General features: G+C 36.2%; 2 protein-coding genes across 2 annotated transcripts in view; both read right to left on the minus strand.

Moving 5' to 3' along the window:
• Nucleotides 1-26,031, minus strand: part of LOC6047972 (dual specificity tyrosine-phosphorylation-regulated kinase 2) — a 61,763-nt gene extending 35,732 nt beyond the window's left edge. Inside the window, 2 exon segments of the mRNA XM_038257597.1 lie at nucleotides 13,685-14,384; nucleotides 25,423-26,031. The gene's annotated coding sequence lies outside the window, so the exon portion shown is untranslated.
• LOC119767866 lies at nucleotides 399-1,240 on the minus strand. Its single transcript, XM_038257598.1, has 3 exons — nucleotides 972-1,240; nucleotides 805-918; nucleotides 399-708 (listed from the first exon to the last, which is right to left on the minus strand). The coding sequence occupies exons 1-2, from the start codon at nucleotides 1,233-1,235 to the stop codon at nucleotides 841-843; spliced, it is 342 nt and encodes a 113-aa protein (XP_038113526.1). The 5' UTR covers nucleotides 1,236-1,240; the 3' UTR covers nucleotides 399-708; nucleotides 805-840.
• Nucleotides 26,032-27,361: the final 1,330 nt, after the last annotated feature.

Raw genomic sequence — 27,361 nt, forward strand, 5'->3', positions numbered from 1 at the left:
AATAAATTCTTTGAAAAATTAATAACAGTAATCACACAGAAAAAAAAAATCGGGTAAATTTACATCATTTATGATGTACCAAAAGTGCACGTCATTAATGATGCAAATTTACATCAAATTCATTGGAAATTTACATGCCATCCGATTTAAACGTGCGGTACAAAAAGGGATTTGAAAACATGTAATTTTCCGATGAAATCGATGTAAATTTACCAAAGCAAAAAAAAATTTTCCTCGTTGAATTTAGAATCCGATGTAAATTTCATAATATTTGGTTTTATGCGGTACTGCGGGCAGCATACACATTCAAATATTTTGAAATGTATATCGAACTCTAAATTCAACGAGGTGAGAGAATCTTTGGCTAAAAATGACAATTCATATTCATAATTCCAAGAATGAGTATTCACGATTTGTTTTCCCATCGTCATCTGTTGACCCTTGATCGAGTTGATCGAATTATTCCATCGGCTAGCCGGTGAACAGATCCAGTCCGATGAGGTCCTCGCTTAGACAGCTTTCCTCCTGGTAGCGCACGACGGTGACCTCTGCATTAAAACCGCAGCCGTTCCTGAAACCAGTTTCCGTCGTTGATCTAGTCCGTCACGGGTGTCGTCTTAATTTGGGTGAAGTGGTAAACTTGTTTTCGGCGCTTGTCCGAGGGAAGATTTGTCCATTTGGTCAAACGAGTTGAGGGCGATTTCACCGCTAGATGATCCATGTTGGGACGCATAATAGACCCCAGAATATCAGGTCAATGCACTTTTGTGTAATGACGACGAAAGTTGTGCGCGAATTACTTACGTTTCCCTGGCTGTTCGAAGGACAGGTCCACCAGCCTCAGCAATTCTCCCGTAAGCAGCACTGCCTTGGTCGATCCGTGGCCGGTCTTATTTTGGTGGCACAATTGTAAACATTCTAAAACGAAAAATAAATTAAAAACAGCTCATCCAAATCCAACCGTAATTTACCTTATCGTGCACCAGCAAAACTAGTGAAGCTTTAATGGCACTATTTAAACTCCTACGCCAGGTTCTGGAGGCAACGGAATTTGTGCGGTTGCCGTTCATCAGACAGATGACGATCTCGATGAGGTACCCGTCGATGTCGATGCGGCACTTGCCGGGCAAACCTCCTGCTTTCCGCTCCCGGGCTGAGTCCGGCACACAGCAACACCTTGTCAGTATGTCGATCATTCCCAGCACCATGGTGATGGACAAGATTGCCACGTTCATGTTCGGGAACTGAAAATGGGAAAACAAAATTATTTAATAGGTTTTTTTCCAAATGATTTAAAATTTCGCAATCACCCACCTTACTTTTGAGGTGTTTTCGTGGCCGCAAAATTAAACTTCTGACGTTTTGGCTGTCGGTGATCTGGTATACTGTTATACACATAGGAGCAGCTGTCAGAGAAGTCTGTACCATGGAAAATTTACAGACAAATGCTACAGACTCTTCATCCCGAACATGTAATAGGGCTCTAAAGCCATTTTTTCAAGAACGGGTATTGCGGCGTTTTTTTCCCTCAACGACTACGGTAGACGATTGACCCATTTCATTTCTTGAGTTTTTTTTTTTTGAAAAGGTCCAATAAGCTATTGTCTTCCATATGTGTATAGGACCTATTAAAAAAAATCTGGATTTTGAAATCGCGATTTTTTTCTGTATGGTAAGGGTTAAAACAATTTACAGGCCCTGAAAGATTTTTGATAAAATAAACTTTATTTGATATTTTCCCATGGTTGCCTCAAAACCCAATTAAAATTAAGTTGTTTTATTTATAAATCTCATATTTTAAACCTTCTTATTATTGGGCAATACGGAAACTTAAATTGTAAATCAAACATTGCTCAAATATGTAGTTTAGAGTATCTCAAAGTTTATTCATAAGAACTTTGATAGAAATGTACGTAAATCTACCGATTTTCAGAAAATTTTCAAAATTTCAAAATTGAAAAAAATGCCCTATAACCTCTATGAAATACTTTGATTCACACCGCAAAATGTAAGGAAAGATCTCATCTTTCATGGTGCCAAATATGAGACTTGTCGATTTTTTGTATCTTAATGTTTCTGGACAAACACACCGTGTATAAGATAATTCTAAGGCCTCTGCAAATTAATTTCAAGTTTTGGTCCCCCAATCCCCTCAAAATTTACTCAAAAAATCGAGCGACAAACAAAATTATTTCCATGTTGTTGATCAAAAAAACTTTATAAATCGATTGTAGACTCACGTTTATTTATGGCTTTCGAAATATTTTTATAAATTATGAATTTTGGGAACACATATCGGAAAAGACGTGAACCAAAAGTATTAAATTATTTTCACAAATACATTGATATCAACTCAATCGGAATTCTGAAACGGAATTAAATTCGAATCGTTAACGAATTCCGTTTCAACCGCAACAACCGGTGCGTAGATGGAACCGGTTGTTTAGTTTGAAACGTATTTCGTAAACGATTCTAATTGTTTCAGTCGTTTCAGAATTCTGATTGAGTTGACTAGGACAAAAAGTTTAAATAATATTTGTACCAGCTTTACTAAAAGTTGTAACCTCGGTTGTAACGTTCTATTAAAATATATCTGTTAACAAAATCGCGCGAAACGTTTGAATCAAAACTGTTATACTGAAGGAAACCCGACTGGAGTGGGTCAACTATAGTCTTCTCATCAAACGTGCACGCCATGCACGGCATGCCAAACTGACAGATTACATAAGATAAAAAAAACTGCAGGACGGAACGGAAGGGAGTGGAAAAGTCGATGGCTTCGAAGACGATTCGGAAGTGGCAATTCGCGAGCGGAATTGATACGACATCAGGAGCGAGGATGGTCCGCCGAGGGTGCGCAGGAGAAGGCGTTATACGTGAGTATTTTGGAAGGAGGTTTGTTGTAAAGTGTTATTTTTAAAACTGAAATTCCCCTCCAGCCGCGGTCCCAACAAGTACACTCGCAACTGGGAGGACGAGGACGTGTACTCCAAGTCGAACAACGTGAAAAAGCACACACGTCCGCGCAAGTCTCTCCGCGGCCGGAGGAATTCTCCGAGCTGGGCGGTGGCGTCGGCGGCATGAACAACAGCAGCAACAACAACCAACAGCCTCAACAGCAGTGGCAGCGTTGGCAAGCCGCGCTCTAGCCAAAAAATGCACCGCGCCAGTCGGCAGTCCCGGTGAGCGATCGATGAGCGGACCGGTGGAGGTCGTCCGAGGCCGCCGGCTGACCAGCGTCGGGTTGATCACGATCGTGGTGGCATGGAGAGGAGTACGATCAACAGGTGCAGCAGCACGATGGTCAGTATCGGGATGGTCGTAACGACGGAAGTCGGTACAGCTCGGACAGGATGGCGAACAATAATAACAAGAACAAGCTGTTGAACCAGAGGAGTAGCAAGGAGAAGGATCGTAGAGTTAGTGACTGCAAGGTGACCACGTCGCTGCAGTTCAAGAACCAGACCAGGAACAAGACCAACCAACGAAGGTGGTTTGCCGATGGTTGGTCCGGGAGGTGTTGCCGGAGGTCAGGTCGTGCACAGCAACAGTGCAGGAGCGCTGTCCGGAAGTGTCCAGAGCAACAAGATGAACAACGCAATTGTTTTACCAGTAGGTGGAGTTCCGGAGCGAATGTTGGACCAGCGACCGGTTCAGCAGCGTTCGAACCAGCTCAGATGATTCCGCAGCAGCCTCCGCCGCATCTTCCCCAACAGCAGGCCCCGATCCAGCAGGCTCAACCGCAGCCGCAGCAGATCCAACAGCAGCAGCTCCATCAACAGCAATCGCCCTACAACGATCACCACGATTCGTACGGGGATTCGAAGAAGCCATGTTCCCGTACAATCCGCCTGCGAACGCCACCATCCAGTCGGTCGAGATTGGAAAACGGACATTCCTAAGTACCCGCCGCCGCAGCCGCAGCCGCAGGCGCAACGCCCCAGCAAAGATTGTCAGCAGCCGCTTCCGGCAGACTTTCCGGCAACCCGCCCCGCCAGATCTTTGCGACGCCGCAGCAACAACAGTTGTACCAGCTTTTAATTATTATTCTGTAAGTGCAATCACAATTTCTAATATAATATAATTTACTGATATAATTTTCAAGATCTTTAAAATTTGGTGCTGCTCCTGACGGCACCCGCAAATGAACGCCTCAACTTACCAGCTTGATAATTCCAATCGTAAACAATCGACGTGTTCGTCAATCGTAAACAATCGTCATTTACTTCAATCTCCAATCACTAAACACACCACTTTTATAATTAAGAAAACTTCAAAACATTCCTGCACTCTTCCTCGGAAGCATCATGAAAAATGAACTGTCATTGGCAACAACAATCTCTTTGAATTGAAATTTACGCTTTTAAAAACATTTACATTGAGCAAATTTTACATTTAATATTCAAATACATGCTTTTCAGATTTTCAAATTCATCATTTGACAGGAATAAAAAATCTATTCGCATGAGATTCATAAGATACGTTCAATCTAATTTTACATGAAGGCTCTTTAAATGCAATATAACTTTTTACAATGAATTTCAAATTTACATTGAGCATGTTTACATTGAAAACATGGTTTCAGTGTTGGGTAAATTTACATTTTTTTTTCTGTGCATGTTTTAAGCGTTCTTTGACTTAAATTAGCTATTTCCAGTTGTTACAAAGTATCAAAAAAACTATACGTTTGCCAATTTTAAAACACTGAAATTGATAATTGTTTGTGTTTCTACTCTGAATCAAAATAATAAGTAACGAGGGCACTTTAAAGGGGGGGGGGGGCAATCCATAAACCACGTGGACACTTTAGAGGGGGGAGGTTCGCGTGGTTTATGGATGGTCCCGTGCTTCCATTTTTGAAGTATTTTTGAGAAATTTGTTGTTAAGTTTCTGTTTATACGTTAGATTTTTTTTAAATTCATTTAGAATTTTTTTTCGCAGGTTGATATTGATTTTTTTCTAAAAGTTTTTTGTTTGAAATCATTAGTTAAATAAGAGATGCCTATTTTTGAGTTTTTGAGTTTTGAGTCGGGAAAAAGTCGAGAATTTGAAACTGGGATTTGAGTGGTCTCCCTTAACATAACAATAACGAAATTTAAGCATTTTTTGAAACTCTATGCATCGTTATTTTGCAAATCAAGCCTATTAAGATTCTTTACAAATTTGTATAGCAGAACTTAACGGTGCACATCAACCAGAGCCAAATGCACACAGATTTTGATAACTTTTTTTTACAATCAAATAATGTCAGGATTGCGTCCGTAAAAGTATCAATTTTGGAAGAACTACTTTAATTATATAGATTTAATTTTATAAATTAACTTTTTATAGCTAAAAGTTGAATTCAAAACAAACATTAGATAAAGTGTTTTTTATATGTTTAGGAGACCAAAAAAGCTTCTTGAGCCATAAAAAAATTGAGGAGAAATTTTGGATTATTCGAAGAAAAAAAACACATTTTAAGCAAAACAAGCTTTCACAGAAAAAAATCAATTCTCGTAATCGTGAATTAAGTTCACGAATGTGAGAACCACGAAGGAATTTATTTATGAGTATGGTGCATTTGCACTACAAACGTGAATATATTCCTTCGTGGTTCTCGCAATCGTGAATTTAATTCACGATTTTGGGAATTGATTTTTTTCCGTGTTTTTACATTATTATTAAGTGCTGTTTTTGTGACACTTAAAAAACTTAAATTTTATAGTCTCTGTATATTTGAGTGTGTATCTTAGGAACAAAAAGACCTTCAATGTTATATTGTTAAGGAAGAAATATTCATGAAACAGTTTCTTCAAAAATTCATAACTCGGCATCAACATTTCTACCCATACTTTTCTATTGTCCAAAAGATGGCTTTTTATGGCTCATAAAAATTATAAAACAAAACGAAAATTAAAAAAAAACTGATGCTAGGAATACAACGTTTTGTGCCGAACACATCAAATCAATCAGAAAATTCCTTCCCAATCTAGAGATTTTCAAATATTTACATACCACTTTTGTACGAATAGCTGCCAAAATGGTAGCTATTCGTACAATGGGTCGGTTTTTTTTTTTTTTTTTGAGAATTGCTCATATTAGATAGACACCATTTTTAAGGACTCTCTTGCCGCAAGCATGCAGCATTACATAATTCAAGATCACGTAAGTATTATGTTGAACTTTTGACTAAACACAAAACATTAAAAGTGAAAAAAAACCGAAGATAGAAAGAGAGATACAAAATGAGTTTAAAATATCAAATTTGAAAGGAACAAAACGTAACCTTGAACCCAGTCCAGTTCGGCAGCCGATGACGCTCCAAGGTCCCTTTCCCCAAATAAAATAAAAACCCTTTTATCATATTCTCCAAATCCCAGTTCCGCGTCTCACAACGAAGCTGTCAATCCCGTCGCCGTCGTCGTCGCCATGCCATGGCGTTGAAAAAGGTTAAGTAGCAGCCGCCGCCGCTGCCGCGCCAAGAGTTGCAAGATCCGCACCAGTCGATTAATAAATCATAAAACATAAGTCTGAGCTACTACCAGTCAGTGCCAGGAGAGCTCAAGTGGAGAGGCACTTCACATTTTGAATTTGGGAGTGAGGATGGGGAGGAGAACCTTTGTTGACAATCTGATTGGGTATTGCGCTGCCGGGGTATTCGTCGTCGTCGTCGTTGTTGTGTTCCGCTCTATTAATAGGTTAGAAATCGATTTAAACCTGTCGTCCCAAAGCCAACCCCGAGGACATGATGATGGCAGCTGTCGTAAAGTGGCCAGAATAATCATAAAACAAACCTCAGAGTTGAGATATTTCGGGTGTACAGAACAATTGCCGGGAGTGAGGAGAGGTCAGAAATGATTCCTTAGTTTGGGGAAGATTTTGATTCATCAAAAAATTATGAACTCCAAGTGTAGTTTGTGGGAGAGGCAAGAAATCGTAGAAAAGTATACTTGGAGTGAGGGGTAGAAGAAAGAAAACGAGCTACAACCACCAATACCTGGTATGTATCGCGGTTTGAATGAATCGATTCAATATCGATTCCACATCAAACCTGTCGACGGGTATCGGACAACCTTTTGGGCTTCTGCTGATGATGATCCAACGATAGGCCAAGTGTGTGCGCGGATTTGGGAGGCCACTCCACCACCACCAGCAAGAATTCGCACAAATCAAAAAAGGTTTCTACAACCCCCTCAACAGCAACTCGACAGACGGACGGGGGCAAGCTACTGAACACACTCTTGAGCTTTGGCGTAGACCTGAGCCGGTCGAAGTTGAGGCCGTTGGCTTGCGATACCAACCAATACCGGCCTGCCTTGGAGGTTGATGGACTGGCCTGGCAAATCGCAAATTCCAAAACCGAATTGAATTATGAGTGTACGAAATTTGATTTTGGCGAATGTAGGTTTCTCCCTTCGCGAAATTCGGCACGGACCGGCTGCGAAGTATATAAACAGGGTGGATTTGCCTTAATGCGCGGTTCGGGGCTCGTTGGTTGCTGCCAATAATCGAAATTTTTCGGCAGGCTTAGAGCATTGATCCCGGAATAGAAGTTTGTAGCAATTCACGGGCTCCCCGAAAAGGTTCATCCCTAGATTGTACGAATTAGTCCTTCATACATAGCAACAATAACGATACTATTATGAATTCATAATACCTCTCATGTTTTACATTGCATGATTGCACTTCAATCAACCTAAACCAACACCCCCTCCTATGTTACCTCCCCACTCAACACAACCAACAGAAGCAAATCTAATCGGCCACGTTTGCGCCCTCCACCTCATACCAACCCAGGCCCAAACCCCCCGCAACCATCATACAAACTACTTATTTTGTCTGTATCTCCTGTTCGGGCTGCAATTAGGCCATTAAGTTTGATGGTTTGGGGTTATGTTTTCCTCACCTGGCGGACCAGGCTGGTTGCTAGCATCCCGGTCAACCCGGGGTGTGGATCTGCCAAACTTGATCTTCTGCCAGGGCCACACGCCACATGGGCGAACACGCACACGTTTTCATTATGAACAACAATTGGGCTCTGCAGATAGATTTGCGTTGGCCTCGTAATACCTTCAGAAGGTGGCAAGTTGGTATCAACTTCATGTAATTTTTTAACAGCCCAAAAAAAATTAATTTATGAAATTGCATGTAATGTTACACAAAATGAGCTGGGAAGCCTACACAGTCAAAAGATGGTTGAATAATACCTCCTTTTCATTGCAATTTTACCTAAATTTTGGAGGGAAAAGTGCAATTGGCAATAGGTCTTAAGTGCTTTTTGTAAATAAAGCCGGATTGCGATTTATTTAGAAATAATATACATATCAAACATGCTTTAAATTGTTCATCTTCCATCAAATTATTTCAACTCAAAAACAATGAAAGTTCAGTTTGATTTAGGGGAAACAGCAAATTAGTTATGCAGGTCGTGATGGCACATAGGACCTACTGCAAACTAACCCGAGAATCATACATGAAAAAAATTACCTTGAAACATGGTGACTTTGATAGCCGGGGTGACTTTAGATCGGTTTGAGATTTTTCGCAAAATGAAGAGTACAAATTGAGTACAACCATGGTAGAGAAGTGTTCAAAGTACTTCTAGAAGAAGTTTTCATAAAATTTTGAAAAGTTTAAAAAAATAGTTAACTTCAAACAAGAAAGTGTTAATGAAAAGCATTATTTTAATATTCTCAAAGTGTCATGATTTTCATTATGAACATAGTTTCGAATCGAAAAATGGGATGAATTTTCGGATTCTTTGGAAAATTTCAACTAGGAGAAAGTAAAAAAAAGTTTGTTAATAATAAATATAATAAAACATAATTTTTAAAAATCTCCAAATTTATAGACATTTGCAGTATAACAAATTTAATATAAAATGTGAAAACGAATCCAGTTTAAAGTGCAATATGAATCGATAATGTCAGGCAAAATTCTGGCTGTTTAACATTCCAACGCCCAAGGCTCCAAAAAAGTTGGAACGGTAACTTCAACTCAACGGATCTCGGGCATAACTCAACCAATCAAGATGATTCTTCTTTCCAGTGATTTGTTAGGATGTCTAGATGATTCTAGAACTTTGCAGAACTTAATTTGATCAAATCTGTAATTTTTGCGATTAAAAACATCGTTCCAACTTTTTTTTTCGCGTACAAAAAAAAATTCGCCAAAAATTCCGCGGAGGCAGTCGTTTTGAAAAAAGGTGGAACGATTTTTTCGGTCGCAGAAATTACAGATTTGATCAAATTAAGTTCTGCAAAGTTCTAGGATCATCTAGACATTCTTACAAATTACTGGGAACAAGAATCGTCCCGATTGGTTGAGCAATCCCCGAGAACCAGCGAGTTGAAGTTACCGTTCCAACTTTTTTGGGAGGCTTGGGCGTCCGTGTAAGTTGGACATGCGTTGGGCGTTCCAGTGTTAAACATTTTTACCTTTTTTTGTTATAAATCTTAAAAACGAGATCAGCAACTTTAGTGATGATACACTTGACGTAAAAATAAAGTTTAAACACCTTTCTGATTTTAACAAGAAAAACTATGACTTTGATCACCTCGGGATTTCAAAATAAGAATTTTCAACGCAACTATTTGTTTAAACAGTACTGAAAAAACCTCTCTTCAAAAATTATGCATGGACCTTGTGGGTCCTATTGTGGGTCCTATTTCAAAAATATACTGAAATCATATCAATGTCAACCCGGTGGCAATATTACATAATTTTTCTGACCCACAATCTTTCCACATGCTAAGGAGTGTATAATAGTATATAATATTAAATGACCTTTCTAGTAAAGAATTAATGTTTCATACACTTTAAAAAAAATCATGGTAATATAACTCCTAGAATGAAGTCCAGTGTTTCTCAACCGGTGAGGAATTCCCCCCTGGGGGAAATTTGGCAATTCTAGGTGGGAATAAGGATTCAATAGAAATGTCTTTAAACGCATTTACAAAAAAAAAATTAAGGGTTTGAGATTAATGTGAAGTTTGACATCTATTGAAACAATATTTCTCAGGCATTTGTATTTTTTGGACACAAGCAATAATTGGACAGTTCTCCAGAAAAAAGTTGTTTAGTTTAGTTACTTGTCTTTATTACCGAGCTTTTTAGCCATATACGCTGATTTCGCTCGGAAAAGTTGGGTTTTCAAATATTATTTTATAGTCTTTGATTTTTTTAACATTTTTGCTGTGAATTTTTGCAACCTTAAAGCTTAGAAAAATACGTAATTTTCGAGTAATATTTTTGTGAGTTTATGTCTTTTACAAACATTCCAAACATTTTTCATATATCATTATATTTTAATGGATCAGAGTATTAGTATTAGCAGAGCACTGAATTGCATATTAAATAAGAGCAGTTTAGAGAAAATAAACAGAAACGAATTTAATAAAACTGTCATGAAATATTTTGTGTGAAATATAATTAATCAAATGTTAGCAGTTAAAGACAAAATATTCAAAATAAAAATATCTGTGTGTTGAAAATGAACTAATCTTTAGAAATAAGTGAAATTTGCGTCCTGCAAAAAATTTAAAGCAAATGTTAATCACAGTGTATTTTAATAATCAAACCTGCGTTGTCTGTACTTTAGCTTATTTCTTAGTTTACACTTTAATTTGATATGAAAATTGCAATCTTTCTGTAAACATCTAAAATTTGGGCATTGAAAACAATAACTTCAAAATAAAGCTGCGAATAAGATGGGGGGGGGGGGGGATGAAGTTCTTAAAAATCAGCCAACGGAGAATGGAACGCAAAAGGTTGAAAAACACTGATGCAGACCAATGTAGACAGTTGTGTCAGCAAAAATGTGTAATATTTCCTTGAAATTTGTGTAAATTTACACATGATTATGTGTAACTGCATTTTTTTAACTTCTTTGTGCTGTGTAATTTTCTATATAATTTAGGAATATTACGTTACAGAAATTTCAAACTATTACGAATCCATCGAAAAACATATTCAAAATGTGTTTTATAACAGTGAACTACACAGATAAGAAAAACAAATATTGGAGGGTTGAACAATTTGATGGTTGAATGGTTACATATTTTTCGATGTAATTTTACCCCAATTTATATAAATTTTGAATCTTCAAAAAGAAGGAAAGGAGAACTCTTATATTTTAAAGAAAATATTGAAATTTGACATGTTTTATGTGATTTTGACAATGTTTTCGAAAAATATATTTTTTCTGAAGTCGATATTGATGTAAAAAGCCGTAGTAACAGTTCAATAGGGCAAATCTGCGTTTGTTAACAAGCAGTCTATCCCTTTTGCTCAAGTGACATTTCACGTCAAGTATGATTCGTCCTATTGAACTGTTACTACGGAAATAAGTACCATCAGTGGGGGTGAGATTGGGTCAAAGTGATTTTTTACGAATTTTACAATTTCTCAGGTTCTTCTCAATGAAACTAAATTCTGTTAAAAGGGTTGTGTAGGGGACATCTTAAGATGACTTCGCTGAAAAAATCTCGCTCGTAGAACAAATCCTGTTATTTTGGCAGCTGTCTAAAGCTGAGTTACGTTTTAGGCCAAAAATAACCTCTCGAAAAATCATTTTTCAAATATTTTTGGTGGAATCGTTCGAAAACTACCCAAATTTTTGAAAATTTCCACTTCAAACATTGTAGCATGTCAATACGATTCCCTCGTACAAGAAACACTGTTGGATGGCTTGTTTTTACCATACATGGAAAAAAATCAATTCTCGAAATCGTGAATTAAATTCACGAATGCGAGAACCACTAAGGAATATATTCACGTTAATAGTGCAAATGCACCATACTAATAAATAAATTCCTTCGTGGTTCTCACATTCGTGAACTTAATTCACGATTACGAGAATTGATTTTTTTTTCTGTGTGTCGTTGTATTTGAGCATCATTTTTGTTTCATTTGACCCAATGTCACCCCCTCTAAGGGGTGAGATTGGGTCAATTTTCAAACTATTGGCATTTAAGGTAGTGTTCATCAAAATCTTCCATATTTTGTGAAAATGTTAGTAAACAATCTAAAAACAAATCTACGTTGAACGATTTTCGATGTGATTTTAATTGTTTTTGTTATCAAGAAATTACGAGAGGTGTATCGTTTTTTGATCCATAGTCACCCCCACTGACGGTAGGCAATAATTCAAAAAATGACCTCCTGAACACAGAAAAACAAAAAAAGGATAAAAATTTGGGCTGTAGAGTTTTAAATAGTTTCTGGATAATAGTTAGATCGATGCATCTGTGCTCTTTTATGCTAACTGGATAGAAATCTCAGCAAGCTTAGATCAAGAAAGCACAGAGGCACCGATATAAAGGCACAATTGATTAATTGAAATTTGTTGAGGAAAATTTTCACATTGGAGATTTTCAGACTTTTTAAATTTACAGCTAATGAGATAATTCTTTTGTACATTAACCCTCTAGACGGGCTTCGATCTAAAAATTCTCCAAAAATCATTTTTTCAACAAATTTTTAATCTTTAAAAGCATTGAAAAGAAAATTCTTAAACTTTTAGCTAATTTTAGGGTTGGAAGTTTGACTTATTTTATGTGACATTGCCAAGGTTTTTGATTTTTTTTTGTCAACTTTGGCTGTGTTTTTTCACTAACATTTCCTATATTTAAAGTAAAATGAAGTATGCAGTAAGCTAAGGTGTAAAAAGAGGTTTGCAATTGCCTCAACAATCAAGCCTTCGGACACTTAGTTTCGGGTAGGAATCTCGCAATCGGGAACGCCATGGCAATGCTGTAGAGCGAATAATTTGAGTTTGATTTTAAAGTATGCAGTAATTTTTGTGGTGTTCCAGACTATAGCTCTACGCATTTTTTTTTACAATTCAAAAGGTAATGGTGCCATTCCAGAGGATAAAATGTGAAAAAAACAACAAATTCAAAAAGTGACTGTAAAAACATGAAAAAATCAGATAGGCAAAATGTAATGATAGGAGGTGGTAGCATACTCCCAAAAACAAAGATAAATTGAACAAGATAAATGCATATTAAAATGTTAAAAATAAAACATGAAAAACGTACTTATAATATAAATGCATAATGAACCATAAATCTGATCTTTGAAAGAAGTTAAAATATGCTATAAATAAAGTCTCCCAGATTCTCAGAAGTTGATTATTTATCACGCCGATAAGGATGACGTGAACATGACTAAACCAGTTAGTTAGAAAAGATAAACAGTCGATAAGGTTAAAACGACCTTTGTGAACCTGCACCAGCGATAGCATGCATGCAAGGATAGATAAATTTACAATTTGCTTCTTTTTTTCGCTTAAAAACATGCAATCAGCTGCAAGCATATTTGTTTATCGATAACCCCTTCCTAGGTTAAACTTTTGGGGCCCCGGTCCCTATGGCACACCACATCAAAACCAAAAAGAAAACGTCGTCATCGTGTGACTTCCGTGCCGTTTTTGGTTTGTTGTTTTTTTTCGTCGGTACACACACGTGAACCACATGCATATCAATCCTTTACCCAATCAGTAGTTATGGTGATCACCTGCTATCAAACAAACCAAAGTTTTATTTTTTTTCTAGTCGATTTTGATAACGACGCAAATTTTTAAAATTCGTTCTGAAGGGTCTTTCCCCCACCCCCAACGTGTGTCGAACTCGACATCGAACGACCCACTTCAGCGCGGCGGCGTGTGCACATTGCACATATCAGAGTCGTAGAAACTCACCTCATTTCCTAGTACTCGCGGCGGTGGCTGCGCTTCAGTGCGTTCCTGCTATGATGACGATGGGTGGGTAATCCTTTTCACCAGTTAGACACTTTCTTCTTCCTCAGCTGCTGCTGCTCTCCGTTGGATGTTGCTGAAGATGTTGTTGCATTCTTTTCCTTTTGCTCGGGTTTCCAACACTGAATTACACCACTCTTTGCCTTTTATTTCCCCCTTTTTAAGCACATGCACACTGCTCTCTGGCTGAGGGTGGGTAGTTTTAAGAAACAACACACTTTTATGACATTATTTGCCTACACTTTTATTGGCGAGTTACACTTTCCTGTAACATTGGTTCCCCTGTCTCCTTCTTCAGGTACACGGCACGATTCGAGGAACGTGGTGACACACGCACACACACACAAAATTAGGTTCTTCTTCGTTGATGTTGTTGTTGCTGCTGCTGTTGGTTCTGGGCGGTTTCAAAACAAAGACCACTTCTTGGGCCCATTTCCGACGTTCACGACCGAGGCCAAGAAGCAAAAACCAGCCTGGGACCTGTGGTGTGGTGGTGCTGCTGCTGCTGCTGCTTCACACACTACAGCAACGACTACACAGAGCTATGGCTGCTGCTTCATCGGGAGTTCATCGTCGTCGTCGCCGTCCAAGTCAGCATCAACAGCTCGCACACAGCTCTCTTCTTCTCCAGCGCTAGTTTTTCCTGCAATGGGAAATCGAAATTTTGCCAATCAGCATCACAATTCAACCATTTCTTAACAGTACACAATTTCGCACACACAACTTAATTTTTCGGCCAAAAACCCGTCAGTCAGAGATCCATCATAATTCCACACACCAACCAAGCGAAACACCAAACCAGAGTCGAAAGATTTACTGGAAGTGTCGGAGAAAGAAGAGCAGACTGACTGGACTGCTGGCTGGCTGGTTGGTTGGTACTGCCTGATGGTTTCACCAACACAACACACTGGTTCAGGGGGACGGAACACCAACACGCACACACACGCGGGTGCGCGACTGTGCCTCAATGAACCGTACACCGTTTGGCCGAAGAGGGTGAATGGTGGTCCCACGAATACTGGTAGAATCACTTCCAAGTGGATGGAGTGGAAACCGTTGATACGCACACAGCAAGGACTAACTGTGCTGGTGGTGGGTACACTGGAATGAATGGACGGGACGGTTTTCGAGTTGGAAGAAGTGTTTGCTTTTCTGAACAGTTAGTCCTAGCTTCAGAACATTCTTATATGAATCAATATGCCGGTTTTCTAATATACCCATGAAATACAGTTCAATAGAACGTAATTTGAATTCAAAACACAAAAAATCAGAACCAATGTAAACAGAAGTTAAAAAAATAGCACACCTCTTAGCATTGAAGCTCGGGAGGCACGGCGACGGGTTTGCGAAACAGTATCTCGAATACCGTATATTTAAATCTTTTCCTAATTCCGCAACGAAGACAGTTCAGGAATGTGAGGTAATGGTATAACAATAGCCATTTTGTTTTGCATGAAATGACATCCATCTTCTTTAAAAAATGATTTGGAACACGAAAAAATGAGTTTCCCGGTATATATCAATGAAATAAGCATTTATATAGTTGATAAGAGTTGTATTAACGTATATTCAACCATTTTTATTGGTTTTTGAAAGACTTTGTTGCCAAATAGTCCAAATAACTATCTTTTACTAAATTTACAATTTTCTCATAGAAAAATCAAACAAATATTGGAAAGTTGTACACCAATTTGTTGAAAATATTTTTCTCATCCGAATCCAGCATTAGTTTGATAAAAATGTTAATTGTGAAGGAAAAAACTCATTTTTTCAAGAAATCATAGGTTTACGCTATTTTTTCATAGGTGGCATGTGACTTTTAGCTTTGCTGCAAATCTTCTATAGAAGAAAATGGGAAAAACAAACAAAAAAATCTGGAGTTTTTTTTAAAGGTCCAATAAACCAAATTTCCAGTTTTTGCTTTTTGGGTGTTTTTGAAACCGCCTTGAGTCAGGGGTATTAAAAAACACCCAAAAAGCAAAAAACTGAAAATTTTGTTTTTTGGACCTTTTCAAAAAAAACTCCAGAAATGAAAAAGTTACTGTAAAGACGTGAAAAAATTAGATACAAAGCAAAAAATCTGATGGTAAAATTGCATGCAGAAGCATGCACATCACCTTTGTGAGCAAAAGCATGTAATGTTGTATGAGAAAACGGCCGAGTGGGTTGGGGCGCAGACTTGGTAATTTGAGTATGACTCTCGCCGAATTGATGTTATTTTTGGGGTGAGTAGACCAGATTTTTTTTTCTTCGGTACATGCTTTTTGTGTACACGTTTTTTCATACAATATTACATGCTTTTGTTCACAAAGGTGATGTGCATGCTTTTGCATGTGATTTTACACATATATTTTTTTTACTGTGTAGGCAAAATGAAAGAAGATAAATGCAAATTAAAAAAAAACTAACAATAAAACAAGAAAAACATAGGACAAGAGAAGTAAAGCTTTTTTGTAGAACAAAAGTTTCTCAAAATGACCTCCTGAACAAGGGACAAAAAATTTGGGCAGTAGAGGGTTAAGGCAGATAGTTTTATGTTTTTTTCCCGAGGTCCAAAAAATTAAAATTTGCTTTATCTGATTAAAATTACAAAAAAAACTTTATACAATATATTTCAAATAGTTTACAATCAATTGTACAAGTTTGTTTCAATAAAAATTTAAATTATCAGCAATAATATTATTTGGGGAATTTCTAAAGGGGGACTTGAAATACAATTTGCAAAGGTCTAAGCTTACAAATAAGATGGCTACTTAATAGAGTGACAAGAAAAATTGAAAATTTCGGAAAATCGCAAGAGATACCCCCTGGATCGATTCTTTAGGCAAAAACAAGTAACTGTGCCAATGTTGAGCCAAATCGGTTAAGGCTAAGGGGTCGCTTTTCATCGTTGAAGTTTATATGAGGAAAATCGCAAAAATGTATGGGGAAAAAACATCGCTTCAGGATTTTTGCAGCAGGTGGCGCAGGTCTCGCCCAAAATTGTTAATGTGTGAGATTCTTGTAGGAAATTTAATTACCTACAACTTTGTAGAAGAGTGCAAGACGATCCGAGTTGATCCTGATGAGTTATTAGCAATGCGATGAAAAGAAATCGGTTTATATACTTGATAGTATACAGGGGTATATAGGAAGTATATAAGAAAATATTTTTTTCTAGAAAAATCACCAAAAATCAGGATCAACTCGGATCGTTTTGCGCCCTTCGACAAATTTGTAGGGAATTAAATTTCCTACAAGAATCTCACACTTGGACAATTTGGGCGAGACCTGCGCCACCTAGCAGAAAATTACTGAAACGATGTTTATCCCCATACATTTTCGTGATTTTCCCCATATAAACTTCAACGATGAAAAGCGACCCCTTAGCCTTAACCGATTTGGCTCAAAATTGGCACAGATACTTATTTTTGCATTAGGAATCGAGTCAGAGGGTATCTCTATATCGGTTTTTTTATTGTCACCCTACTACTTAACCATTTTACTGACTGTTAGATGTAAACATCAAAAGAGAGCAAAAAAAAGTTTAACATATATTTGAAAATGTTGATCGTTAAATCAATATGATACGAAGAACCTTGGCAGTTTCCGTATTCTGGAAATTGTAAAATAAGCTTTGAAATATTCTTTAAATTACTGAAAAAGTTAAAATTTTGGAATCTTCAAAATTTGATGATAACTTCTTTTTTTTATATTAAATATTTAGCTACTTTAATTCAATTCAATTCATAATCAAGAATAATCAAGATACAATAAGTTTTTTTGCAGTACATAACTGAGTTTTGGAGGTGCTTTCAGATGTGTGTCATCATAATCCATTTTGGAACAAGAGTAAGAAAATTAAAAAAAAACTTACTGAAATTGCTAGGGAAAGAGGAAATAGAAATAGAGAGAGAAATATTTAGCTACCTTGTCTTTTTTAAATACTCTTTCAAATATTTTCCGGGTTTTTGAATTGTATGAAAGATTTAGAGCATTGGAATCTTCTGTTGAATTAGAAATGATATTGATAAATTTGAACGAAATTTGATAATTTCATAAAAAATATCCCAAATGCTCATTCAATTGTTTTAAAACATTTTTCTTAAAAAAAAATACTATGAGAAACTTTTATTTTTAGGTCTAATCTAATCTAATCTAATCAAACACAAGCGCAGCCAGTCCGAAGAAAGCATCCTGGAAGAACATGTGATTAGATTACGCCCCATGTTCTTTCTTGTCAATATTGATGATTGTAATACATTCGAGCATCCCCGAAACGTATAACACTCATAAAAGCGGCCAGGCCTACTGCGTTGCATTAAGAGAAACTTTTATTTTTAGGTCTAAAAACTTATTGAAAGCCGTCATTCAATACCACAGTTTTGAAAGGCCGAAAAGAGAAATGTTATTAGAAAACGATATTTTTAATCCTGATGTTTTCTTTTTTTTGTAGAAAATTCAAAAGGCAATCAATGATTTGCATCATGATTTATTTTTGCATTTCTTATCAAAATTTGTTACATTTTCAACTTCATGGTATTTAGGTTTTTCCTAAAAAAAAACAGGGACTAAACATATATTTTCGAACAAAAATAAACATGCATGGCAGTGTTGCAAATGAGTGATAAAAAAGCTATCAATAGATTATCTCTGCACCAAAAATATCCGAGAGTATAGCGGCCGTCACTATAGCTTGTGAGATCTCTTCTTGTGTCTCGTGATTCCCAGCGATGACATTCTCTCTCTATCACTCCTTCCCGTTTCCTCGACTATGCGCTCTCACCGCTGAGTCTCTCAATCTCTCCGAAAACTGCAACGAGAAAACGCGAGATGGCGATTAGGAGCCGACCACGCATGACGTCCCGTTAAACTGCGTCTGCGAAATTGGTTTTGTGGCGGCTTTTGTGGTTAAACGCTGTTGCGGTAGGATGATCTTGGAAGCGGGAATAAGAGAGAAAACGAAAATGTCAATCGCGAGTGGGTAAATACGAAAACGTGTTCGGCTTTGTTCGGCGCTGAGAGTTTCAATGAAGAGAGAAGAGCAGTTGTATTTGAGGCATGAATATTCAGGCGAGATAATTGTAGTTGCTGAGAGCTGATATTTTGATATTTTAACAACCCTGATGCATGGTAATAATAAGCGATAATAGATAAAAAGCGACCTTTAACCGACTTCGCTCAACATTTTCTCAGTTACTTATTTTAGTCTAAGGAATCGAACCCTGAAGTCGTTTTTTTATTGTCACCCTGATGTACAGTCAATTGAAAACTATTTAAGATACATTGTAAATCGTGCATTATTGCGTGTTTTTGCTTTAAAAAGATTATGATTTTTCTGGGTTTTTCCGATACTATTCAGTTTTGACCTTCACTGGAAATCTCAAAAGACAAACTCAAATTTTACTTGTTCAAATGTCAAAGTAGGTGCACTAAATTTATACATTTCTCTTTTAGTTCCAATCTCTCCCACTCACTTGCAAACCTGTCCACACGTTACCAAGTGCATAGTAAAAATTAATTTATTTTAATAAAACACACGCTTAAAAATGCGAAAAAGTGAAATGCGAGAGATGAACCATGGCAGACCAACATGACGACGACGACCACGGTCGAGAGTTCGCGTCCAGCGACCGGCAAATGAACTTTGAATTATTCATATGTCAAATGTGAGATACATCAATTTCACCTGCACACTTTTTCCAGTGCAACCTTCTCATGTTATTACTGCCGCGTGTATTTGTGAGCGCACGTGCGCCAGGTCAGAAAGTGTGTCGTCCAAGTGTGCGTGCGCACAGTAAAACCCTCTCTTTGTGTAACACTCACTCACTCTGCTGGAACAGTGTGTGGAACGCAAAAGCAAAGAGAAGAGAAGAGTGAACAACAGACAAAAAATCAAACATCAACGCAAGGCGACTACTGCGACGACAAACACAACAACAACAACCAGACCGAAGAAACGAAACGGCAACGAACGCAGAAGAAACGAAACGAGCCAACTCTCGAGAAAATGAGAACCAAGCAAATAGGAGAAAGAAAGAAAAAAAAATCTCTCGGCCAACTTTTCTTTCTTTCCTCTAATATACCTACTCTTCTCCTCTGCTTTGTGGCGCGCCACCACCGCCCCCACCCCCACAAGAGTGGAGTCACAAACAGGTGGGAGAGCGGGATTCAGGGGGGTTGGAGGCTCGCAAGAGTGATAGAGAGGGTGGAAGAGAGGAGGATTGCCACCCACTTACACAAAAAAATATATATTATCAGAGATGAATGTTACTCTATAAAGGTAAATCGTTACGCAGAACATTCGATTTTTGTAATCAAAGTTTAACAAAGAAAGAAATGATTTGAGAAAATGCTAAAACTTGAACATATTTTCTACAATCTTTTTAACTAACGTAAGATAAATTTTATGCTATATTTTGTTGACTTCAAGCCAGGTATTATCGTTATTTTTTGATACTAAGATTGTACGATGATTCTCAATCAAATAAAAAAAAAAGATGATTGATGTTCTAATTCATGCCATGATTTCAACAGAACTTGAGTAATTGCACCATAAAATAAAAAAAAAAACAAGATGATTAAGTCTCTAGATTTTCACAATAGTTGTTTTCTCGATTTCATGTTTTGTGTAGTTTTTTTAATCTTAGATTGAAACTTATCCGTACATTCCTTATGAAAAAAAAAACTTTTTTTTTGTTTGTAGATTGTTCCTCTATGCAAGGCTGCATTCAGTTCATACAAAATGTGTATGCAAGAAACAGTACATAAAAAAAGTTTTTAAAGTTGAGCAACTGTTATTATGAAAACATTGATAAATAGGATTTTTCATATTCTTTCAAATGGCCAAGTTTGAACCGGAAAACGGACTTCATTATCGGATTTTTTGGACAATTGTACAATAATAAAAGTTGAAATTTATTTTTGAGTTGCATGCTTCAAGTGTTATTGAAACAGAATTAATAATTAACTTCAGATCTTAGGGACCATCCATAAACCACGTGGACACTTTAGGGGGTTTATGGCGATTGTCCACGATCCATACAAAAAGTTTATTTTTATATGGACAATTGTCCACGAGGGGGTAACAGAATCCCAAAAAGTGTCCACGTGGTTTATGGATGGTCCCTTATAGATTTTTTTAGTAGGACAAGTTTCTAAGTCAATTTGGAATATTATTCTTTCATTAAAAATGGTTTGGTGGTTACATTAAAATAAATTAATATTTCTATGAAAAAAAAAATTTGACGTATTTTTGTCTTCCTCAGTTCAATGAGGAAAGGCTATAAAATCACTCGAAAAATGAACTTCTTTTTCTCCCAGACCCACCTTCACGTATACCTATCGACTCAGAATTAAATTCTGAACAAATCGTGCTTTCCATTTCATTAGGGCACAAAACATTTGTAAACAAGAATGTATACCTCTCACACCTTATGCAAACTGTCATTTGAGTGAAAGGGATACACTATTGTTTACAAAAGTTTTGTGCCCTTTTGAAATGTTAGGCTCCAAATGTCTGTGAGCAGTTCTCTCAGATTTCGGTCATTCGATTTTTTTTTCACCACTAGATCGTCGAAGCCTATGATCAGTAGTGCTGAAAGGATATTACGGTTCTGTTCAGCAACGGAGGGGCAACCATGGGTGATCTCTAGGCTTAGTGATTTTTCACGCTTCAAAATTGCAAATTTCACGGGGACCTCAATTTCAAAACACCAAATTTCACGCAAATTTCGCGGAACGTGAAAAATGTTAAAATAACTCTCAAAATGTTATGTTTAAATCACAGAAACTACTTGTTATGCTTCATTATAAAACTAAAAAAAACTTCACTTAATTTGAACCTGACACAAAAACAAAATTCTCCTAATTTTCAAAAAAGTTTCCACGTGGTTTATGGATGAATTCTTTTCGAAACAAAATATAGGGTATGCGTTTTCTCATTTACTGAACTGTTTTTTTTTAATATTCGACTTGTAAAAATAAAAAGTTTTCGCTCATTGGCATTTTATTAAATTTCATACCAAAGTAAGATTAAACAATCTTTTTAAGCCAAAATGAGTAAAATTATTTGAATTTTCAGCGACAGTTAGCCCATTAGAAATATTTTTTTAGTTTTCATCTCACTTATAAAGAACTTAATTTAAAATCAATATGCAAAAATAATATGATTTGTAACGAAATCGAAACTTTTAATTTAAAATGAGAATAGAAAAAAGAGTATTTTTTATCAATCACGAAAATAATTTGAAAAATAAAAAAAAAACTTTTCATTTTATTTTGAGTAAAAAAAAGCTGGATTATTCGAATTTCTATTGACACCTTTCAATTAAAATAGCAGCAAAATGTGTGTTATTAAATTTAGTTAGTTTCTAAAAAAATAAAAAAACTGAACAATTCTTCAAATGGTTCACATCAAGCTTTTCAATTGAAAAATGATAAAATTTTCTTAAATAGTCTTTATGGATCAAATATTTATTATTTTGTAATTTAAAAAAAAAATTGAGAAAATTGATAAATTTCACAAATTTAAGCCGTGTTTAATCGTTGAAAATCACTAACCCTATATAAGTAATTAAACCACTTAACTTTGCAGTAATTATTAAGATTATTTTCATTCCTATTTGAGTTTGATAAATTATTTTGAGAAATATCGTTACAGTTTCACACAAACATACAATTTCACGGGATTTCACGCAAAAAGCAAAATTTCACGGATTTCACGCTGTCCGCGAAATCGTGAAATTTCACTAACCCTAGTGATCTCTCATGCTCATGCTCATGCTCATTTCGGTCATTCGATTTTTTTTTGTATTTTTTAATCCGACTGAAATTTTTTTGGTGCCTTCGGTATGCCCAAAGAAGCCATTTCGCATCATTAGTTTGTCCATATAATTTTCCATACAAATTTGGCAGCTGTCCATACAAAAATGATGTATGAAAATTCAAAAATCTGTATCATTTGAAGGAATTTTTTGATCGATTTGGTGTCTTCGGCAAAGTTGTAGGTCTACACTAAAAAAAATGATGCACGATAAAAAAATTGGTGATTTTTTATTTAACTTTTTGTCACTAAAACTTGATTTGCAAAAAAACACTATTTTTATTTTTTGATATGTTTTAGAGGACATAAAATGCCAACTTTTCAGAAATTTCCAGGTTGTGCAAAAAATCTTTGACCGAGTTATGAATTTTTAAATCAATACTGATTTTTTCATAAAATTGAAATATTGGTCGCACAAATTTTTCATCTTCATTTTTCGATTTAGAATCAAATTTGCAATCAAAAAGTACTTTCGTGAAATTTTGATAAAGTGCACCGTTTTCAAGTTAAATCCATTTTTAGCTGACTTTTTTGAAAATAGTCGCAGTTTTTCATTTATTTATTTTTAAATTAATGCACATGTTTGCCTACCTCTGAAAAAAAAATTATTTTTAAAAGCTGAGAAAATTCTCTATATTTTGCTTTTTTGAACTTTGTTGATACGACCCTTAGTTGCTGAGATATTGCCATGCAAGTGTTTAAAAACAGGAAAATTGACGTTTTCTAAGTCACACCCAAACAACCCACCATTTTCTAATGATCTCAGCAACTTATGGTCCGATTTACAATGTTAAAATATGAAACATTCGTAAAATTTTCCAATCTTTTCGAAAAAAATAATTTCAAATTTTTTAAAACAAGACAAATATTTAAAAAAAATTTTAGCAATTTTTGTTCTACGAAAAACTTGACTTCTCTTGTTTTTTTGTTTTTCTTGTTTTATTTTTAGTATTTAAATTTGCTTTTATCTTGTTTAATTTACGTTTGTTTTTGGTAGTATTTAACACTATAAAAAATACTGTATTCTTTTTTTACTTAGAATAAAGGAAATGTTACTAAAAAACACAGCTTAAGTTAACCCCTAAAAATAATCATTTTTGAGGCTTCATCCATAAAGTACGTCACGCTGAAATCAGCCAAAATTTACCTGGTATTTCAAGAAAAGTTAAAATTAAACAAAATAAAGGCATATAAAAATACAACAATTAAAAAAAAACAAATAAAAACCTTAATTTTTTATTAATTTATTGATCTGACAATGAAAAACGTTAAATAATTTTTCCAATACATGTTTATTTACGGATTTTTTCCTTACCATACGGATTTTTGAACCTCTTCGCGGATTTTTAACAGGCCGAAATTTGTAGGGAATTTTACGCATAATACGGATATGTACGGAATTTTAACAATTTTTTAATCATTGAATTACTTTTTGATTTGGTCGAAGCTTTTGTCAACTAGAATTTTTTTATTTTTCTGTGAGTTTGATTTAAAAAGGGAGAGTTTTCCGGAGTTTCCTCAGTTCAAACTTGATTATCAATAATTCTAGAGTTTTTGAACTATTGTCTTTCATATGTTGATAGGACCTTAAAAAAACTCTAGAAAAAACTTTAGAAATTCCTTACTTAATATATTTATCCATTTCCAAAGGCTTTCTAAAACTTGTGAAAACCTTTGAACATTTGAATTAACAAATCTAGAGTTTTTTTAAGGTCCTATAAACTGTTGTGTTTCACATGTTTATAGGGCCTTTTCAATAAAAAAAACTCTGGAAAAGTGTTCGTGAAAACACTTAGAACGATAAGCAAGCTTGACATTTCGTAAACTGTTAAACGTTTAACAAAAAAAAATGAAGAACATAATGATTTGATTCAAATCACGGTTATTTTATGAATACTTTTAAACGAGCAAGTCATAAGCACTCTGATAGCATTTTGGGATAGCTGTAAAAACGACACAGTTTTATATTTTTAATTCTCAAATTTATTAAATTTAATTTATCTAAATAATTCATTGACAGTTTTTTGTTACACCATGGTGTCATATCGGCAAAGTGTACGGATTTTTGCTCAGCAAGAGTTGGTAGCCTTAATTATGGCCTAACCGAAATGTTTAGTGCCAAGCCAACAGATTCTGTGTAAACGCAAAATTTTACGTTCTGTGAACTAGTTTTCGGGAAATGGCAAGATGGCCGATGGATTTGAAAGATTTTCTTGTTGGTCAATATCATTTTAAAGAAGTACGTTAAATTAAAACATCGAGCAGGTCATAAGGGATTTGATATCTAAGTGATATTTCGAAAGCAATGAATACAAGTATAGGAATAAATAGGATAATCACAGTTCCATTGCTCAAAGTTTTAAACTATAGATTAGATTGGAGAAACATTATTGTTCGCCAAATAAAAACATTAGCTTTACTGTTTAAGACATGACAAAATAACATGAAAAAAATAATAATATTATTAGCTCTTCATAGAGTGACCACCACCCAGTCTGAAAACTATCAACAAAAAAAAATCCTTTTATTGACCTCTTTTGCCTAGCTTCGTGTGGCTCTCGGTCTGACCTGTCGTTGTTTCCAACCCCGAAAAAAAATCTCCAACTCTAAAGCCTCAATCCGTTCCGTCCATCTGTCCGCCCGTCCGTCTTCAATACGCAACCTGATCGTGTAAAGAAATCTCTTCAAATCACGACCGACCAGATTTATGTGTGCTGATGATGATGATGATGAACCTTCCTCTTTTTCTTCACTTTCTTCTTCGTTTGCCACTATTCCTCTTTGATTTTTCATTCTACTGTTTTCTTTCATTCATTTCGCTCGCTCTCTCCCTCTCACTCTATCTCTCTGTGTCTTTACATTTTCATATTGCACTTACTTTTGCCTCCTCGTCCGATGAAAATCGGAACGATTTTCGTCTCTCCTCGGGGGGCTGCTCCTCCTCCTCGTCGTATCTTTCCTAATCACACTGCTGTAGGGAAAATCGACATCCTTTCCGTCCCTCGTGGGCCACTTCCTCTTTGCTCCACTGGAAACTCCCTTTGACCGCTCAAGTCAATAATCCTTTGCACACAAAAAGAGCACTATTTTCTTACAATTTTCACCATTTATTTTACCTGATTTTTCGACTTGATTCTAATTTTGCCACATACGGCACACGGACAGGGGCGCACAAACACACACACGGGGCCGCGGCCAGGCAGCAGCAGGAAATAGAAAAAAAGAGTGCACACGCAATGAGGACACACACACACAACTTTTGCAACGGGGCAAAGGAATCGATGCAGAACTGATTCTATCCGGATTAATCAATGTTTATCTCTTACACGCAAATGGATTCCGCACACAGACACCACGGAGGAACCGATTCCCGAGGACGCAGTCCGAACTTCCAAAGATTTTTAACGGGAAAAACTCACGGCACCAAAAACCTCGACCCGACCCGTCGAACTTCTGCTGGCTGTGTGAGAGCGGAGGAGACATCTGTCACGAACACAACTTTTGTGCGGATCAACGATGCCAGATTATTTAATGGGAGGTCTGTATTTTCCTAAAAATAAATCTGTATTTTATCTGTATTATGTCAAATTTGAAGTCATAGAAAATTTAAATAAACTTTTGTTAGCAGATTTAAGCTTTTTAATCTTATTAAAGCATTATTCAATTGTTAAATCGGTATAAAAATAAATATAATATTTCTTTTTAAATCTGTGTATACAGATATTTATGATTTTCTGGATCGAAAAATCTGTAAAATACAGTCGCGGCTGCGAGCTCACAAACACAAACAAAGGGTAGGCAGTGTTGGCAGAATAGAGCTATCTAAGCCCGATCTCACACACACTAGCACACCATTTGTTTTGCTGGCTGGTACAAAATTTAACCTCACTTTTTTTCGTGTACGTACACGCAATACATGCGCACGTAGATAACTCTATGGAGTTGCGTTGTTAATTTGATTTTGGTTAACCGCGGTAAATTTTCTTGAAATAATTCGTTGGCGTCGAACTGTCAAAAATTGATCGCGGTGGATACTTTTCTAGCACAGTTTTTTGTGTGATCAATTTGGTAAATGCTTTGGTGGATTTTTTACAGTTTGAAATATTTCATGAAAATTTACCGCGGTTAACCAGAATCTAATTAACAGTGTAACATGGTTGTTAAATTTTTTATGGTGAAATATTTCGTGTATAGGAAAACCCCGATGGTTTGACAACTCCGAGGGCTTTTGTTAAATTGATTTGGTTAACCGCGGTGGATTTTCTTGAAATAATTCGAACTGTCAAAAATCCACCTAAGCATCTACCACATAGAGTTATCTACGTGCGCATGTATTGCGTGTATTGAGGTTAAATTTTGTCCGGCCAGCTAAATCAAATGGTGCGCTAGTGTGTGTACGCGAAACGTCATAAAGCTCTATTGATCACACAAAAATCTGTGGTGGAAAAGTATCCACCAGGAAGGTGCTGTGTCCTATCCCTCGCCTAGACCAGACCAAAATCCATGATAAATCTGACAGACCAAATCTGTCAGACCAAGACTGTCAGACCAAAGAGCATAAAGTAAACAATCTTGGTCTTCGACGTAGGTGCACACAAATCAAGAAAAGAAAATTTGAAAAGAATTTTATTTTTCCAATTCAGTCATTGATTTGGACTGCAAAATTAAATGGACGTCAGAAAATGATTAAACAGTGCGGCGTCCGGTACACCGACAATTAAATAAGCAGTTAAAAGCCTTATTCTTCCACTTTAATTTTTGATCACGTTTTCGGTTTACACCTGAAAAATCTTGAAATTATTTATACGGATTTGTGA

This window comes from Culex quinquefasciatus, chromosome 2 (genome assembly GCF_015732765.1).
Source record: "Culex quinquefasciatus strain JHB chromosome 2, VPISU_Cqui_1.0_pri_paternal, whole genome shotgun sequence".
In the NCBI taxonomy this organism is placed as follows: domain Eukaryota; kingdom Metazoa; phylum Arthropoda; class Insecta; order Diptera; family Culicidae; genus Culex; species Culex quinquefasciatus.

Bases quoted from the DNA above. Each gene is read 5' to 3' on its own strand.
- LOC119767866 (XM_038257598.1), bottom strand. From the start codon at position 1,235: ATGAACGTGGCAATCTTGTCCATCACCATGGTGCTGGGAATGATCGAC. The intron at 919-971 runs GTAAATTACGGT...TTTTCGTTTTAG, and splicing joins TTTTGCTGGTGCACGATAAG to AATGTTTACAATTGTGCCAC.